Consider the following 18,337-nt stretch of genomic DNA (forward strand, 5'->3'; position numbering starts at 1 on the left):
CCCAACTCACCAACTCCTCCCAAAAGTACTGGATGAAGCACCACCACCCATCATTCCACAGATCACAGTTCCTCCACTGCTCCACAGCTCAATTCTGGGGGTCCTTAAACCCCTCTAGCCCACTTCTCAGGCATTAGGCAGCAGCATGGTGCCAACAGGTTCATGTTAGTGTCGTATTCTACTGGCAGTCATTGTATCGGCAATGGGTGCAGCTTAAAAGTAGCTGAATGCTTTCAGTAGAAGGGGTGTCCACAAACATTTGGACATGTAGCGTATGTTTTGGGGTGCTTTTGTGCTGTGTGTTTGCTGCAGCGCTTGTCTGCGTTTTGTGGCGAAGTTAAAGGCGGTTCGCTCCGTGATCCCACCCGGGAGCCGAGCATTCCTGTGTGCATTATAAGCAGTGTGTGGTGTTTGCTCAAACCCCCCCCCCCCCCCCCCCCCCCCCAAACCTTTCACCATTAGTCCGGGCTCCCTGGCAGCAGTGGCAGCAGCTGAATGATGTGTGGTAGTGCAGCGTGTGTGTGTGTGTGTGTGTGTGTGTGTGTGTGTGTGTGTGTGTGTGTGTGCATGCAGATCGTGCACAAACTCACTGGGAGTGAAGCAGGTTTGTCCTCAGCCCACACACACACACACACACACACAGAGGGAGAGAAAAGCATGGCTTCTTCATATCTCTCAGTTCCTCTCTCCTCTCTCAGCCGGCTAGTAAAGACAGCTCGCCGCCTCCGAGTCTCCAGGAAAATGGCAGGGTTCCGAATGAACTCGCCTCATGAATAGGATTCATCATGCGGCGTCACGCTCGCGCACTCTTTCCCTTTCTCTTTCTCTTTCTCTCTCTCTCTCTCTCGCGCCTTTCCTTCACACAGGCCGTCCCTGCTGCTCACTGCCTCGCAGTCTTTCTTCACTTACATTAGCTCTCTCTGTCTCTTCCTCTCCCTCCCTCCCTTCCTCCTTTTCCTCTTCCCTCTTTCTTTCTTTTTATTGTGCGATTATTTTTACCCCCCCGCCCCCCCCTTTCCTCCTCTCTCACTTTTTTTTTCGAGCTACATTCAGGCTCTCACAAAAGCTTAGTGAACTGAGGCAGTCCTGCCGTCATTTTGGGCAGAAAGCCTCGACTCTGGGACGGCTGGCAGAAGCGCTAATGGCATTTCTACTCACGCTTCATTTACAGCAAAGTTTCATTCAGTTTTCCAACTTTCTTACTAGTAAAACTTCAGTACCAATTCAGTACCCGGCTTCGGTTCTGGCCTGATACCAGCAGAAAAGGCTGGTTTCAATAAAACCTTCCTAAATGGTAGAGCGAGCATCACACTGAACACTCTCTCTCCCAGTGAAATACACCAGCAGTCAGTGAAGCCTTTAGCTGTATGTAGATACACTTTGATAGATACAGCATTTTGAGCCATACACCAATCAGCCATAACATTAACACCACCTGCCTAATATTGAGTAGCCCCCCTTTGTGCCACCACAGCAGATCTGACCTGTTGAGGCATTTGAGGACTCCAAGACCTCTGAAGGTGTTCTGCTGTGGTATCTGTGGCACCGAGACTAACTAACATTAGCAGCAGATCCTTTAATAAGTCCTGTAAGCTGTGAGGTGGGCGGGGCCTCCATGAGCATCAATGAGCCTTAAGTGCCCATGACCCTGTCACTGGTTCACTGGTTCACTGGTTGTCCTTCCTTGGAGCACTTTTGGTAGGTACTGACCGGTACTGCATACCAGGAACACCCTACAAGACCTGATGCCTGATGTTTTGGTGGAGATGTTCTGATGACCCAGTCGTCTATCTAGAACATCACAGTTTGGTTCTTCTTGTCAAAGTGTCTCAGATTCTTACGCTTTTAACACCATCATCACCTTCAAGACCTGACTGATCACTCGCTGCCTGTATGTAGATCCACCCCTGACAGATTCTGCCGCTGTAGAAGATCATCATCAATGGTTTCTCAACTGTTAGCTATCATACTACTGGTTAGCCAGCTGAGCTGGACCACCCCCTTGACCATATTAGCTATCATACTACTGGTTAGCCAGCCGAGCTGGACCACCCCCTCGAACCGTATTAGCTATCGTGCTACTGGTTAGCCAGCTGAGCTGGACCACCCCCTCGACCGTATTAGCTATCATGCTACTGGTTAGCCAGCCGAGCTGGACCACCCCCTTGACCATATTAGCTATCATACTACTGGTTAGCCAGCTGAGCTGGACCACCCCCTCAACCGTATTAGCTATCATGCTACTGGTTAAACAGCTGAGCTGGACCACCCCCTCGACCATATTAGCTATCTTGCTACTGGTTAGCCAGCCGAGCTGGTCCACCCCCTGGTGGGGCCTTACTTGCTAAGGGGTCAAAGGAACGGGGTTGGTCAGTACTTCAGGTACTGAAGCAGCACTTTGAGGTTTAATCCTCGGGGCCATCGACCCCACCGGCGTTCTGTGAAACGTGCGAGTGTGTGAACGATGAAGTCTCTCGCGAGACGAGCTGAGACTCAGAACAGGTGTGTATTGAGAGCACAGCTGTATTCTGAATGCTTCGGGACACGTCTCTGGCAAACAGATCAATAATATAAGAGCGTGTTTGTGTTGACAGGAGGCTGGAGAGACGCTCGGAGGCTGGGGGGGATCACTGGGAACAATTCCTCAAACACTGTATATCAGTCATAGAGCCGAGGCGAACCACACGATCAACATCAGAGGAAGCTCTGAGGGATCAGTTCAGTAATGATCTCCCATCTAAACTCCGCTCCCATCTGAATGTGCTCGGCCTCTTTGGGGAAGGCCTGTCGGTACAGGATGGTCTCTGCTCAGGCTTGCGCAAGATATGGATCCATGGACCTCGGTTGTGGTGTTTTTCTTGATTCGGGGTTTCACAGCGTGTTTGATTGCACGCGTCAGATGTTAGAGGTGTGTTTTGGATCGTTGCGCTGCCGCAGAACCAGTCCTCCTTTCAGCTTTTGAGCTGGTGGTTTGACGTCTGGACGTTTGCATCCAGGATTTGCTGCTATTTTGTGGAATCCGTTCTTCCCTCCATCCGTGCGGTGTTGCCAATGTCACTGGCTGCACAAATGCTCAACAGTCAAATGCTTCACAGTTGGCAAGGTGTTCTTTTCATGAAATGCGGCTTACGTACCTTTGCCAAGGTTCTGTTCCTTTGTCAATCCACATCCACAGTCCTCATGTTTCCAGAACTCATCGGCTTCTCTAGACAGTATCATTTAAATGTTGAGTTTCGTGATGAGCTCAAAGATGATGAAGCAATGCTGCACAGTAGAGCGGCGCACCAACCTCTCCACCCATGCAGATTCTTGACAGTTCCCCTGAGCTGACTGATTTTTTTAAAGCGCCTGGGACACAGTTTGAATGACAGATTTTATTTATTTATTTATTTATGTATTTTTTTATTTAATTTTTTTGTAGAATACTAAACTTGGGTGTTCAGTGAAGCAGTCAGCAAAGTTTCAGTAGAAAACACGAAGCAGAAACCTGATAAAAACACTTCTCCAAAATCACCAAAATGCTCTCCTCGCACCTCTCTGAAAACGATGGGCGTGGTCCTAATATTCAAATGAATGCCTGTGATGGATGGCTCTCTATCGCTGGCCAGCAAAGTTTAGATTATGTTACCATGGCAACGCACACCAGCCTTCAGACAGAGAACTGTGGTTCTGATATCTGATAACTGAGGTTCTGATATCTGGAACCGAATTACCGGACGGACGGACGGACAGACCGACATACAGACAGACAGACAGACGGACAGATAGATACAGACGGACAGATAGATACAGACGGACAGATAGATACAGACGGACAGACAGATACAGACAGACGGACAGACAGATACAGACAGACGGACAGATAGATACAGACAGACAGACAGATAGATACAGACAGACAGGCAGGCGGATAGACGGACAGGCAGGCGGATAGACGGACAGGCAGGCGGATAGACGGACAGGCAGGCGGATAGACGGACAGACACATACGGACAGACATACAGAGAGACGGACAGACATACAGAGAGACAGAGAGACAGACATACAGAGAGACAGACATACAGACATACAGAGAGACAGACATACAGACACAGATAGAGAGACCGACATACATATAGATAGACAGACATACAGACAGACAGATAGACATACAGACAGACAGAGATATGGATATATAGATACAAGCTTGAGCCATGACTGGGAGAGCGTCTTGCCCGAGTGCCTCGCTGGACATCTACGTGCTGTGCCAGTGAACACGTGGGTGGCAGGCCTCAGATCTCCCCGGCTCTTCCCAGCGCTCTCCAGTGCTGCCCTGGGACCTCCCATCTGTCTGGGACAATGGGGCATTATGGGTTTCAAATCATTCATAGATGTAAAAGATTTAATGGAGTGGTAAATATATAGGACATTTGAGCAGTACTGAAATGTGATTACACCCTCTCTAAAATACTGATCAGAACGGTCTCCGTCTTTCTCCCAGAATGCTGGCTTGGGTCGTTTGGACAAATGAACGGATAACAGACGGACAGACTGACAAATGAGCTAGCTTGACTGCTCCGTAAAGCGTGCCAGGTTAGCTTTCGCTCGCTGTGCTCTTCTGGCTGAGCAGTGTGAAACAGTGGGGGACATTTAGGGTAGTAGGGAAGCTTTGCTGAAACTGGGTGGGTGCAGAGAACCACAGCAGTCTTGGGATTGGTGAGGGCTGCCAACACCAGCTTTACCCATAATTTGAACATCAGTTTACAATGAAGTTATATACGCCATAACATTAGCACCACCTGCCTGTTATATATTGAGTAGGTCCCTCTTGTGCTGCCAAAACAGATCTGACCATTCGAGACATTTGAGTCTTGTGAAGGTGTCCTGCTGTGGTATCTGTGGCCCCAGGACTAACTAACGTTAGCAGCAGATCCTTTAATAAGTCCTGTAAGTTGAGAGGTGGGCTTTATTGATCCCTGGAGGGAAATTGCAGGTGTAACAGTTGCAACCGTTCATGTAAGAATAAACACTCTATAAAATAAAACATTTAAAACACAGAATTTTTTTATATGTATATAAATATAAATTATCTGAATATAGTAAAGTGGCAAATTGGTTATTTATGGTAATAAATATGGACAGTTATTGCACACATTAAGTTTAGGGGCAGTGGTGGCTCAGCAGTTAAAGCGCCGGGATATCGATAACAGGGTCGTGGGTTGGATTCCCGGGCTCTGCAAGCTGCCACTGTTGGGCCCTTGAGCAAGGCCCTTTACCCTCTCTGCTCCCCGGGCGCTGGAGTTGGCTGCCCACCGCTCTGTGTGTGTGTGTGTGTGTGTGTGTGTGTGTGTGTGTGTGTGTGTGTGTGTGTGTGTGTGTGTGTTCACTACCACAGATGGGTTAAATGCGGAGGACACATTTCGCTGTACAGTGACAAATACGTGCACCTTTACCTAAGATTGTCTTTTCTTGGACCATACTGCAAACACTCCACAAGACCTGATGCCTGATGTTTAGGAGATGTTCTGACCCTGTCGTCTAGAACATCACAGTCGGGTTGTCAAGGTGGCTCAGATTCTTACGCTTGACCATTCATCACCTTCAAGAACTGACTGTTTACTCGCTTCCATATATATATGTGTGTGTGTGTGACAGACAGACAGTTCTCTCAAATTCCAGTGACTCTAAAGCTGTGTGTGTGTGTATATATAGATAGATAGACCGATATAGAGAGAGAGAGAGCGAGATCCCACCTGTAGACCGATTCAGCCACTGTAGATGAAGATAATCAAGGTTTTCTCTTCAGCTGGCAGCATTATCAGTGGTACTAATGTTCTGGCTGGTTGGTGTATTTGAAACATATATATTGAGTACACCCAAGAGTGAGATTAACCTCATTAAAAAGCATACACCGCTTTAGAGTCACTGGAGTTTCAGTGCACCGCTATAATTGCATGATCATGGCAGGCCTATTTTTAAGAAAAGGTTAGAATGGCTCCCTCTCTCTCTCTCTCTCTCTCTCGTTCTCTCTCTCTCTCATACACAGGCATTCACAAATTGCATCTGAATGTCAGTTCAGTCAGAGGTGAAGATGCAGCGGTGGGGGAGTGGGATTGGGGGTGGGGGGCGCTAGATTTGTGTTATGATATCCAAACACCTTCATTATACTGGAGCACAAAGCGGCTGCAGTTCTGTTCAGTGTGAATGAACATATTGAATGGAGCTCAGCCAGAATGGAGACACAAGTCATTAATATCAGCACTGAATTCCCATTCATCCAGGAGGGAGCAAGGAAATTGATCAAGCTAAGCATTGTTAGTGTTCTCCTTCTAAACGGAGAAAGATAAAAGAAGTGGCGTTATTGGTGTGTTAAAAAAAAGAGAGAGAGAGAGAGAGAGAGAGAGATAATGAAGAGTAACAGCAAAGCTTAAACAGGCTCCTGCAAATCAACAACCGGGGAACACTACAGCTCAATATCAGCAGCAGGATTTCTTTTATTTCAGTTTAGCTGGACTTTCCAAGCCTTTAGAAATGCTCTGACTGACATGGGCTCCTCCTGACTGGCCCAAGATCTGAAGAAACTAGCCAGCTATGGCACAAGGCAGAGGAAGGCTATAAGAAGGCTAAGCTTCTACAGTAGTGTTCCTCAGATCCAACCCTGGAGGGTTTATTTCAGCAATGGTATCGGATCGGTATCGGGTATCGGCCCACACGCTAAGTTCATGTATCTGTGTCTGAATCGGAACAGAAAAGATGGCATTTGCCGACATGTGATGGAGGAGACGTGTGCTAGTCTTTACCCTCCTAGTGTTGGAGGCATGTGCCAACTGTGAAGCAGGTGGGTGGATCTCTTGTGTTTCAGGGTTGTTCTGTTGCCAGTGGCATTGGCATATTGCACAGGCGATCCAGCCAATCCTGGATCCAGGTCATCTCGTTAAATAGAGCGGGACACTAGGGATGCACCGATCCAGCTTTTTGAGTTCCGATACCGATACATAAACTGTGCATATCGGTCGATACCGATACCAGTCTGATACTTTATGTAATATATGGTCTCACACCAACAAATTAAAGTGAAAGGATCGTTTCCATGGATCGGCTAAATTATCTGATACCCGATCCAGCTAATTTTATTAGTTGGTGTGGCGCAACAGATAACACCACTACCTGCCATTGAGCTACCACACCATGTGGGAGACTGGGGTTCGATTCCCGGTCTGGGTGACTATGCTGCGCTACACCAATAAGAGTCCTTGGGCAAGACTCCTAACACTACATTGGCCCACCTCTGTAATACGTGTAACCTTGTAAGTCGCTCTGGATAAGAGCATCAGCTAAATGCCATAAATGTAAATGTAATTAATGTCGGGACCGATACCCGATCCTAATATCAGATCGGTGCATCCCTACGGGAGAACACATGGGAACTCTGAGGGAAAACAAGGGTGTGTTTGTAATGACCTTGCTGCTGATGGTTTGTGTGCAGCAGCAAATAACGTGCAGAAAAGCCGGTTGCGATCTCTTCCCACTTTTAATTACGTCCACGTGTGAGGAGATGCCTTTAACCCCGTCTTCAGCGGCATCAGAGCGTGAACAGATCTCCAGCGTGTCCAGCTGATAATGAGAGCAGCTTTGTTAAGGATTAATAGAATTCATCAAAAGTTTGCTTAAAAGTGGCGACGACAGCAAGTGCCCTCTTATCTGGGCTCAGCTGATTGGGTCCAGGCTGTAAGTGTTGTATTGAGCGGCAGACGGTGTCGTTGCGAGGCGATAAACGCTGTTCTTTGTGCCGACGGACGTGGATATGAATGCACTCGGGGTCCATTGGTGAACTATTACGCTTTTGTTTTGTAGAGTGATTATTGATTTCTTCTCGTTCTGATACTCTTACTGCTGTTCTTCTCCCACCCGCATTTTCATCATCCCTCTTGCCTCTCTTTGAAACTGTGAAAGCGGCCTTGGAGGTGTGGAGTCTGAGGAGTGGTCAGCAAAGTGGTCAAATAAGGACGTAAGCTGTTTTTGTCCAAAAACTGCCCTTGCTGCACCTTGCTGAAGATCCAAAGCCGTTCGATTTCATCCAGTAGGGGTGCAAGAAAATATCGCCTGTCAAAGTATCATAATAATATGTTTTGCAATACTGTATCAATTCTCAAACAGAGCGTTGATATTTAATGAGGTTAGAAAGATTGTCAGACGGTGGTTCATTCAGTGTTGTTTGAACCCCGACCACTAGATAGCAGTGTTGTACTGGGTCTTCAGGTCCCAATGTTCTGATTGAGATGGAATTGGTTCTGTTTGGGGTTATGGAGAACAGAGAATGTGAACATTACCCACAGGGCTGACTCGAACAGCCCAACTAAAAAGAGAGAGCCAGAAGGTAGCACAGACATGGAAGCACCCTGAAACACTGACGCCAAACCTGAGTGATCGTACGCAAGCGGCAGGATGACAGCACCGCATTTCCCTGTGTCCATGAACCCCTGGACCTGCAACCTTTATCTAAAGGAGAGCATTCATGACCAAAAGCTAAACTAAACAAGTGACTTTTCACTTCACTTAACGTCAAGATTTGAAGGTCTTGATCGGGACAGTGTCGGAATTCTAGAAGTATCTAGAAGGTTATTCCATTTTTTTTTTTTGTTTTGGCAGGGGGGGGGGGTCTAAGAAAAGGCTCTTCCTCCTGCTGATTCTCTCTGAATTCTGGGAAATAGATGAAGCAGCAACCTGTAAACTAAGTCGTCATGATGATTCGTAACAGCAAATGAGGTTTCACAGGTTCTCAGGGCTGTATACGTCAGTTAGAGAATTGTATATTCAGTATATTCAGTGCATGGCTGATAAAACTGGAGAAGATCTCAATTGTTGCAGTTTTTATTTATTTATTTAGTTATTTATTTATTTATTTATTTTTTACATTATTCTTTATTTCGTATGAGAATTTAATAATGAATGGACAAATAGAAATGCTCCAAAATGACTTGGGATCAAATATTTTTACATTAACTTTCGATTGAAAGTTACTTTTTGTGTGTGTGTGTGTGTAAAGCTGAGATACCAGGTTTTTCTGTGACAGTGACAAAATTTTCCAGTTTTAGTAAGGACCCAAGCTGCAGCATTTTGTTTCAAAGAGTAGATACAAAGAGAAGAGATTCAGAGAGACTTTTTATTGTCATTTGCATCACAAAATTGAGAACTCAAGCTCCCAGTTACACCCAAAGAGCAATTATTAAATAAATCAAAAAATAATAATAATAAAGAATCTAGAATATAAGAGGGGTAGACATAAATAGGAAAAGTGGAAAAGCAGAGAAATTAAAAAAGCAGCAGGAATCTGATCCCAGTCTGAGATGAGTGTAGCAGCATGACTGAATTAAAAGCAGTAGCTTAATCAAGTGTCAAGTGTGGGTAAAGTGTCCTAGTGTCCTCAAACAGCGGGACAAAAAGTGAGTGAGCTGGGTGAGTGAGGTCCTTCATGATGCAGGTGGCCCTCGTCCTGCATCTGGGGGTGTAGACGTCCGTGGCCACTCATTTTTCAAATAGAAAACCGAGGCTACGACCCAGAATTCAGCTGCTAGTGGCTTAACTGCAACATGACACCACGTCCTCTGAGGTCTGTAGCGAGTCTGCGGAGTCTGTGAGTTCACTGCGAGTGCTGATGATGTACTGTAGCCTTGGATCTGTGGATAATCTGCATGATGGAACCGGAGCGGTTGGGTCCGATGGTGATCAGTGGAAGTCGCGGTGGCGTACAGTAGTCAGTCCTAATAAAGCCGAAAGCATCGTAAGGAGACTCTTGTTGTTTCCTTGTCCCTCTCCAGTGGTCACGCTGGGCTGCGCCGAGTGAGTGTGTGTGTGTGTGTGTGTGTGTGTGTGTGTGTTTTGTTTACATGAATCTGCTGCTCAGATACACTCATTAATCTGGCTCACAGCCTTCATTAAACCTGCACTGTGGTGCTGCCACTCTGAAGGATGAACACACACACACACACACACACACACACTCTCTCTCACACACACTCAGGGCCTTTTTCTCCAACTGCTGACAATTACTGTTCTCCTGTCCCTTTCAGCACAATTACTTCTCAATTTCCCCCAGCTGATCGCTCCCTCACTCTCACCCCAGTCCTGTGTTATTGCTCTCCACCATCACAGCCCCACAGCCAGGTGCTCCTCCATGCTCTCATTTCCTGCTAAGTCACCAACCGTCTCACCTGCTTGGTCCATGTCGGAAAAACACCATACTTAAGAGATTCATCTCCGTTGAATTTACCTCCCCGTGCACCTGTGTGCCTCTGCTGCTCTGTGATCGCAGTGGGTCTTCAGGCTGTTTTTCATGGCGTAGTGTTTTTCGTTGCCGATGAGCAGATCGGACGCACCGGAGGGTCGTCTGAGCACCAGCCTCAGCGGAAGGGATATGAGGTCTGACCTTCTGTAGAAAAAGGTGTCGGTGTCACGAGCAGAACCTTAAGAATTGTCTTCTTTATCCTGTTTCAATCAGCATTATGTAGCATTTTCTAGCCCAGGAGCAAGAAAGTGTAATATTTTAAAGCCTGAACCATTAAATAATTACCAGTTAATTCTAAAACTTTTGAACTGAAGCGTTTATTTGACCTTCTGACTTTTAAAGGATAAAGGTGCACGTATTTGTCACTGTACAGCGAAATGTGTCCTCTGCATTTAACCCATCTGGTAGTGAACACACACACACACACGCACACACACACGCGTGTTAGGGGCAGTGAGTACACACACACACACCCAGAGCGGTGGGCAGCCAACTCCAGCGCCCGGGGAGCAGAGAGGGTAAAGGGCCTTGCTCAAGGGCCCAACAGTGGCAGCTTGCCGAGCCCGGGAATCGAACCCACAACCCTGTTATCGATATCCCGGCGCTCTAACCGCTGAGCCACCACTGCCCACCAGTGTTTATTTTGTATCATATTTGATACCTCAACAGCAAGTTTTTTTTTTAACAGTCACACACAACAAAACTGTTTAACCCTTCATAGTCTTTCTGAGTTGCCAGAGTTGTTTTACTTCAAGCTTAGAATTGATGTAATCTGTATGTATTTTTCTGGTGCAAGCAGTGCACGGATAATCCACTAGGGGGCAGGAAACGCATGATCAGCCATAACACTGATGATCTGGTTACAGCATCTGTCAAAGAGATAGACTTTATATGACACTTGATGATCTTCATCTACGGTGGGATTATCTTCATCTGTCAAGGGGTGGATCCACATATGAGGCAGCAGGTGAACAGTGATCAGGTCTTCATGGTGATGTTGGTGTTAAAGCAGGAGAAATGGACCAGCGTAAGAATCTGAGACACTTTAATAAAAAGAACCAAACTGTGAGGTTCTAGACAATGACTGGGTCATCAGAACATCTCCACAACGTCAGGCGTTTTTCTGGTATGCAGTGGTCAGTACCTACCAAAAGTGCGACTGGTGAACCAGTGACCGGATCTTGCGGGGTGTTAAATTTGTCAAGAATTAATGGGCTCAGTGTAATAATTACAATCATAATCAATCAATCAATCATTCAATATCTCTCTCTCTCTCTCTCTCTCTCTCTCTCTCAGGTCAGCAGGTGCTGGGGCTGGTGGAGAATCAGAGTGATTGGTATTTGGGAAACCTGTGGAAGAACCACCGGCCGTGGCCTGCTCTAGGCAGAGGCTTCAACACAGGTGAGTGAGTCCATTAGTGACGGCCGCCCTCACATCGAAAAACATCGAAATCTGGCTTCTTTAACAGAATGATGATCATAAACGTACCTCAGAATCCACCATCGACAACCTGAGGAGGCTCAGAATGAAATTTGGAAAGGTCACCTGACCTGAGCATCAAAGAAAATGTGTGGACCGACTTACAGCAGCTGCAAACCAGCGTTTGCATGGTTGAGTTTTTGTCTTGAAAATGACCATGACAAAGGTCACTTAAACGTTGGCAAAAGGATGTATATCGTCCCTGTCCGATGAAAACTTGCATCTCCAAAATGGTGACCTCCGCTTTGAATGGATGTCAGTATAAAATAAGCATTTCTATTGGTCCATTCATTCAGAATTATTTACACAGTGTACAGAAGCAGCTACAGGGTTCAAACCATGGAAAAATGGAGATACAGGTTTTTCATTAGACATAAACAGTAAAGGTAAAGGTGCATGTATTTGTCACTGTACCACACACACAAACTAGTGAAGGGGCAGTGAGTACACACACACCCAGAGCGGTGGGCAGCCAACTCCAGCGCCCGGGGAGCAGAGAGGGTAGAGGGCCTTGCTCAAGGGCCCAACAGTGGCAGCTCGCTGAGCCTGGGAATCCAACCCACAAGTTTCTGCAGCAGAAGCTCTCAGACAAGCGCTGTAAATATTTCACTACATCGGTTATTCCATAGGAACACGACTGGAAGCCGCAGACAAGAGTCCAGGAACTGTTTTCTGGTTTCACCAGTTTTGATATTGTTGGAGGCTTCAGTGGAGTTCTGACCGCAACGGTGGTTGTTCTGCAGCTCGAGCGGCTGATGGAACACAGTCAGGTGTGAAATGGGCGAATTTGTTAAGCCCTTTCCTGCAGAGGAAACTCCTGAAACTCGTTTTTTTGTTTATTTCAGGGTTTTTAGAAAGTTCTGATCGATGCAGCCTCCTGATGCAGTCATGTGTGGATGGTTTAGATCTGGATCGATAGGAAAAGTTTGTGGACGATACCAATTTTAAGAGGGTGCTCATGTGGGTAACTGATGATCAGTGGTTGCTATTTGCAAACTCGTTATGTTTTTTTCTGAGATAGGATCATTATTCCAACTCCGACATACCATCCATATTTTTAATCCAGACCTCCCCCCCCAACTAAAGTCCAACTATATGTTTGGTCTGATCAGGAATGGTGTGTTTGTATACAGTGTTTTGATCCACAGATTTTTATTTACTTATATACTTATTTATAACCACCCCCGCCCGCCGGCCTTATCAAGAATGGCGTGTTTGTGCAGCTTTTTGATCCATGGTACTTTTCCTCATAGCAAACATTTTTATCCAATTTTTTCGTCCAGATTTTAAGTTTCAAATGTTTTATTTTGTTTCCACTCCTTACACATTTTACATGATAACACAATCATTCCAGCTCCGGAATGTTCTGTCTGATCAGGACTGGTGTCTCTATATCTACATGTATATGATCCATGGTACTGATTCCGCTTCGCAAATAATTTACTGTTCAATTTGGTCCCACAGGAATGAATGGAGGAATGTTGTGGCAAAAAAAGAAAATTGGTGTATTTTCATGATACTAGTGGTACACCCTTTCAACCAGGTGGAATGTCAAAGCAAACCCCTAGCAACATCTTAGCAACCACCTGTGACACCAGAGCAACGTCTTTATATAGCACAGCAACCACCTCACAACAGACTTGGCATACCAACTAATCAGCCACACCCCACTCCTACCAACCATCTCTGTTCTACAACCACCCAGCCACTACATAGAACCAACCTAATAGACCTTACCTGCAGCTTCCATAGCAACATTACCTGGAATACAATAGCGACCACTTAACAACCCCATAGCAACCACCTACCAACATCTTCATAAGCAGTTGCCCAATCACAGGTCAGTGCTGTGGTATTGATCACAGGGTTGTGGGGTTGATACCCGGGTGGTCTAAGCGGTCATTGTTAGGGGGGGGGGGGGTCTCGGGCTCTCGGGCTGTTTAGTGGAGATCTTCCTCTACTCTCTTAAACTCCATCTCCCTGCTTAGTTCAAGGGTTCTTCATCTGTCCATATCCAGCATGCAGCTACGGTCAGTTAACCACGAGTAGATGCCACGATTCAGTCAGTCCAGCGCCACTACAGCGCTGCTACACCAGGGAAATGCCACAGCTCTCATTACTCTGCTGTCACATTATTCAATCCACTGTCACCCCGCGTTCCCTAATACATCCATTCTGCTTAAAGTAATCAGACACTCATCACCACATGGCCGCGCTCTTAATGTGGGTTTTTCCCCTAACTGTGAGGCTGACAGCTGGGCGATGGCACGTTCGCTCTAAGCTGTGTGGAAAATGGTATTATCAAGGTCATGATTAGTGAAAGGGCATCTGCCTGCCTCATCTTAATAATGCTTAATGGCTCTCTCCTACTGTGTCTTTGTGTGTGTGTGTGTGTGTGTGTGTGTGTGTGTGTGTGGTGGGGGGGTTACAGGTGTGATTCTCCTGCTGTTGGATCGTTTGAGGAAGCTCAGGTGGGAGCAGATGTGGAGACTGACAGCAGAGAGAGAGCTGATGAGCATGCTGTCTACATCACTAGCAGATCAGGTTTGTAAACACACACACACACTCACAAACACACACGCACATCCTTGTGTAGAGCCATTGTTTGCCATATGAAGCTGGTCATCATGCCTAATTTTGCTCCACAAGACCTCTGAAAGTGTCTGGACAAAGTGTCTGTGATATCTGGACACCTTCAGACGTCCTGTAAGCTGTGGGATGTGACTTCCATGAGCATCCGTGAGCCCTAAATACCTCAGATAATCTGTTGTGATGGCACAAAGGAGGACCAAACATCTCCAAAGCTCTTCATACGGGTCACTAGTATTTTTTACAGTTCTGTATCTCTCAGCTTGTCCAGAAATGCATGTGAACAGCGTGTCCTTCAGTGGTGGCTCAAAACAAGAATTACACCTCCGAACTTTAGGGGGAGCCCAGGAGCACGGAAATGTTGAAATGATCCGTAATGAAGTTTTCAAAGCTGTATTAAGAAGGGGCGTGTCTTCTCTTCCCGAAAAATGTTTAGTCTTAGCGATTAAAGAGTAAACTGATGAAGGACGGGAGAAAAATTCCAGGTCAGTTCTGAGAGTGTTTCCTGAATAGCTTCGTAAATCAGAACTTCACGAATATGTACGGATTGAGTAATTGGCGAATTAATTAGGGCAAAAACACTGAAATAAAATTTACACGACAACAGTTTAACAATTTAAAGCACTTTTTAAACAATAGTAAATTAATAGTAAAAACTTGGGCGTGAGCCAGCAGGAGACCTGACCCACCACAGATGTATATCTGCTTACCACTGCGAGCCGGCTGCCGGACCGAACAGTTCCGCAGTCTGTTTTACTGCAGCCCAAACTTTCCCCTGCAAAACCAGAGCCTGAGCTTCTACAGCCTCGAGCGCTTGGTTTTGCCTCTATTTACCAAACGCTCAGGGTCAGATCTTTCATCTCATCCTCAAAGGCCTCTGCTCTCGCTCTCTCTCCCTCCCTCCCTCATTCGCTTCCTCTCTCTCTCTGAAGCTCTTCTCTGTAAGCAGCTTCGTTTGAATCTTCACAGCCATTGTTTTGAACAGAATCTCCATCTCTGAGACGTCTCTTCTCCTCCATTGCCGCTCGCCCTGGCATGTAAAAGTAAAGGTGCACATATTCGTCACTGTACAGCGAAATGTGTCCTTCGCATTTGACCCTTTGATCTGTGTTAGTGAACAGACACACACAAACACCCAGAGTGGTGGGCAGCCAACTCCAGCGCTCAGGGAGCAGAGCGAGGATGAAGGGCCTTGCTCAAGGGCCCAACGGTGGCAGCTTGCCGAGCCCGGGTATCGAACCCACAACCCTGTCATCAATAGCCCGGAGCTCTGAGCCGCCACTGAGAAACCACTGCCTCCTGCATGTTCTGAGGGCTATCTATGAGGATTATGTCTCTCTACCCTCTAGTGTATTGGATGGCGCACCATCAGTCAGTCCAGAGAACACAGTTCTTCCACTGCTCCACAGCTCAATGCTACTGGGGGGCTTTATATATCCCTCTTCTAGCCCACGTCTGGCATTAGGCAGCAGCATGGTGCCAACAGGTTCATGAGGTTGATCTGCTCCAGAGAGTCCTATTCTATTGGCAGTACTTCTCTACAGGGACTGGACGAGTACATTGAGTGTGTTGCATAAAGACATGATGATGATGATGATGTAAAGAGCCCCTGTGAAGCAAGCAGATGAACGCAGGGGTTTGGGGTTGTGGCTTGCTGAGAAAGGTACCGGCGAGTCTGTTATGACTGTGCTGATTGGAACAGATCATCTGCTTGCTTCATTTCCACATTTGGCTCATTGAGTTACTCACCGGAGTTTATCAGCTCTTTGATCTGCCTGTCTCGCAGGACGCCGCGCTGCTGAACGAGTGTCCGTGTTCACCCGAGGGCCTTTTGATGTCCCTTATGTTCTCCGATGCAGAATTCTTCATACGATGACCGATAATGGCTTTTTAACCCTCCTGTAAACTGTGACTCTGCTGTTCAGACACCCAGGAGAAGTTTATTCCACCACTTCGGTGCAGGACAGAAAACAGTCTGGACGCTCGTCTTCCATGGATCTTAAAGGATGGCAGGTCGAGCCGAGCCGTGCTTGAAGCTGGAAGGGCTCTTGGTGCAGATCGGCTTTTGACCATCGCTATCAAGTACGGAGGGACTGATCCGTTCTTGGCTTTGTAGGCCAGAGTCAGGGTTTTGAATCTGACCCGGCACTGACTGCTGTGACCCGGCGCTGATGGCACAGTTTTTCAAGGGTTCTAACTGAACCTTGTTGAAACGGTTTAAATGGAAACTTCACTTCCCTGGTCAAAATCAGCTCAGCGGACTCCGGTGCTGATTCCTCCGTGCGCTCTGATCTGACTTAAGGCATTTAGCAGATGCTCTTCTCCAGAGCGACTTCCAAAAGTGCTTTGCTGTTTACTCAAGAAAAACCTCAGCTAGTTAGAATAGACTAATAATTCAGAGATACTCTAAGTTTAGACTGTACTAAACACAAGTCAATATGGAGACCATAGTACTCTTCTCTTCGCCTGAGTACTCTCAGAAGAGGAGGGTCTTCAGTCTGGGTTTGAGGACAGCGAGCGTTGGACTCTGCTGTTCGGACACCCAGGGGAAGCTCGTTCCACCACTTCGGTGCAGGACAGTAAAAAGTCTGGACGCTCGTCTTCAGTGGATCTTAAAGGATGGCGGGTCGAGCCGAGCCGTACTTGAAGCTGGAAGGGCTCTTGGTACAAATCAGCTTTTGACCATCGCCATCAAGTACGGAGGGGCTGCTGGTCCAGTCTTGGCTTTGTAGGCCAGCGTCAAGGTTTTGAATCTGACCCGGCACTGACGGCTCCATTTCTCAAGGGTTCTAACCGAACCTTGTTGAAACAGTTTAAATGGATGCTAAATAAATGAACATTGATCTTCGAGTTTAGTGTGTGGCCATGTTTGTTGTTGTCAGAAACTCTTGACTCTGAACTGCCCTCTAGTGGATGTATTGCTGAATATCCGCGCCAACGTAAAAGAGTCATAGAAGTATGTGGGCAGTGACGGCTACATCATTTAAAAAGGACGTCTTCATTTTTCTACATATTGGGAGTAGAAATGAGCCTGTACTCGTACTCCCACACCTGTAATAGCTCTGGATAAGTCAGCCAAATAAGGACTGTCAGTCAAATACTGTAAATGTAGATGCACAGCTCACTGAGCTACACCAACCACTCAGTGTTTTACTGTGTGCACAATATACCGTTTCAGCTTAGTTCTCGCAGTGGGCAAATACGCAATAGTCGCATGACTGGACACGCAATGTCATTCTGCCAGAGATACACTGTATCTGCTCAATAATGGCTGTATAATATGCCAATATTAGTGCAATATTAATATCATGGTGAAATCTGGTGGAAATTCCTGTATTTTTAACAGATTTGACGGAGTGGGCTGATTCTCGGGTCTTTCTGAGGGTTGTGAGGAGGCGCCTGTCCGAGCCCAAGAATCTGTTTGTATCTGATGTAACAGAATGTGAACTCTGCTGTTGTGCTTCGCAGGATATCTTCAACGCTGTGATCAAACAGAACCCCTTCCTGGTACACCAGCTGCCCTGCTTCTGGAACGTCCAGCTGTCCGACCACACCCGCTCCGAGAAGTGCTACAAAGATGTGTCTGACCTTAAGGTGAGGAGGTTGGGGTGGGGCTTGTTCTGAGACTCTTATATTTACAGTGGTCTTTACAGAGATTCTGGTGTTCGCGACCAAAATGTTGGTGATCTCTTTGGTGGGCAGCTTTAAAAATGTAGCCAGTTATTTATGTTATAAAAACGTAATTTAGCAAAAATAATGAAGTAGCCAGATACCTTGACTGTGCCAGTGGATGCCAGCATCCTGGCATAGTTGTTCAGTACATAAAAGTGACAAACCATGAACCTCAAACACTGTTGTTGCTTCTTCAAAAGAAAAAAAATTAAATCCAGCAGAACTCAAAATAAGGAGGCTTAAAACGGGCCAATTGCTAAACCCCAAAACTGTTACATCACAGTCTTGACTACAGCTGGGAGGACCGGTCAGCCTGATTTTCACATTAAATAT

General features: G+C 46.5%; 1 protein-coding gene across 3 annotated transcripts in view; it reads left to right on the top strand.

Moving 5' to 3' along the window:
- large1 (LARGE xylosyl- and glucuronyltransferase 1) overlaps window positions 1-18,337 on the top strand; it is an 86,815-nt gene that overhangs the window by 47,460 nt on the left and 21,018 nt on the right. For all 3 annotated transcript variants that reach the window (XM_072673230.1, XM_072673231.1, XM_072673232.1), the window contains 3 exons: window positions 11,561-11,665; window positions 14,175-14,287; window positions 17,801-17,926. In XM_072673230.1, coding sequence (XP_072529331.1) covers window positions 11,561-11,665; window positions 14,175-14,287; window positions 17,801-17,926 — 344 coding nt within the window. The remainder of the gene's footprint in view (window positions 1-11,560; window positions 11,666-14,174; window positions 14,288-17,800; window positions 17,927-18,337) is intronic.

The sequence above is a fragment of the Salminus brasiliensis genome, chromosome 2 (assembly GCF_030463535.1).
Source record: "Salminus brasiliensis chromosome 2, fSalBra1.hap2, whole genome shotgun sequence".
Classification (NCBI taxonomy): Eukaryota; Metazoa; Chordata; class Actinopteri; order Characiformes; family Bryconidae; genus Salminus; species Salminus brasiliensis.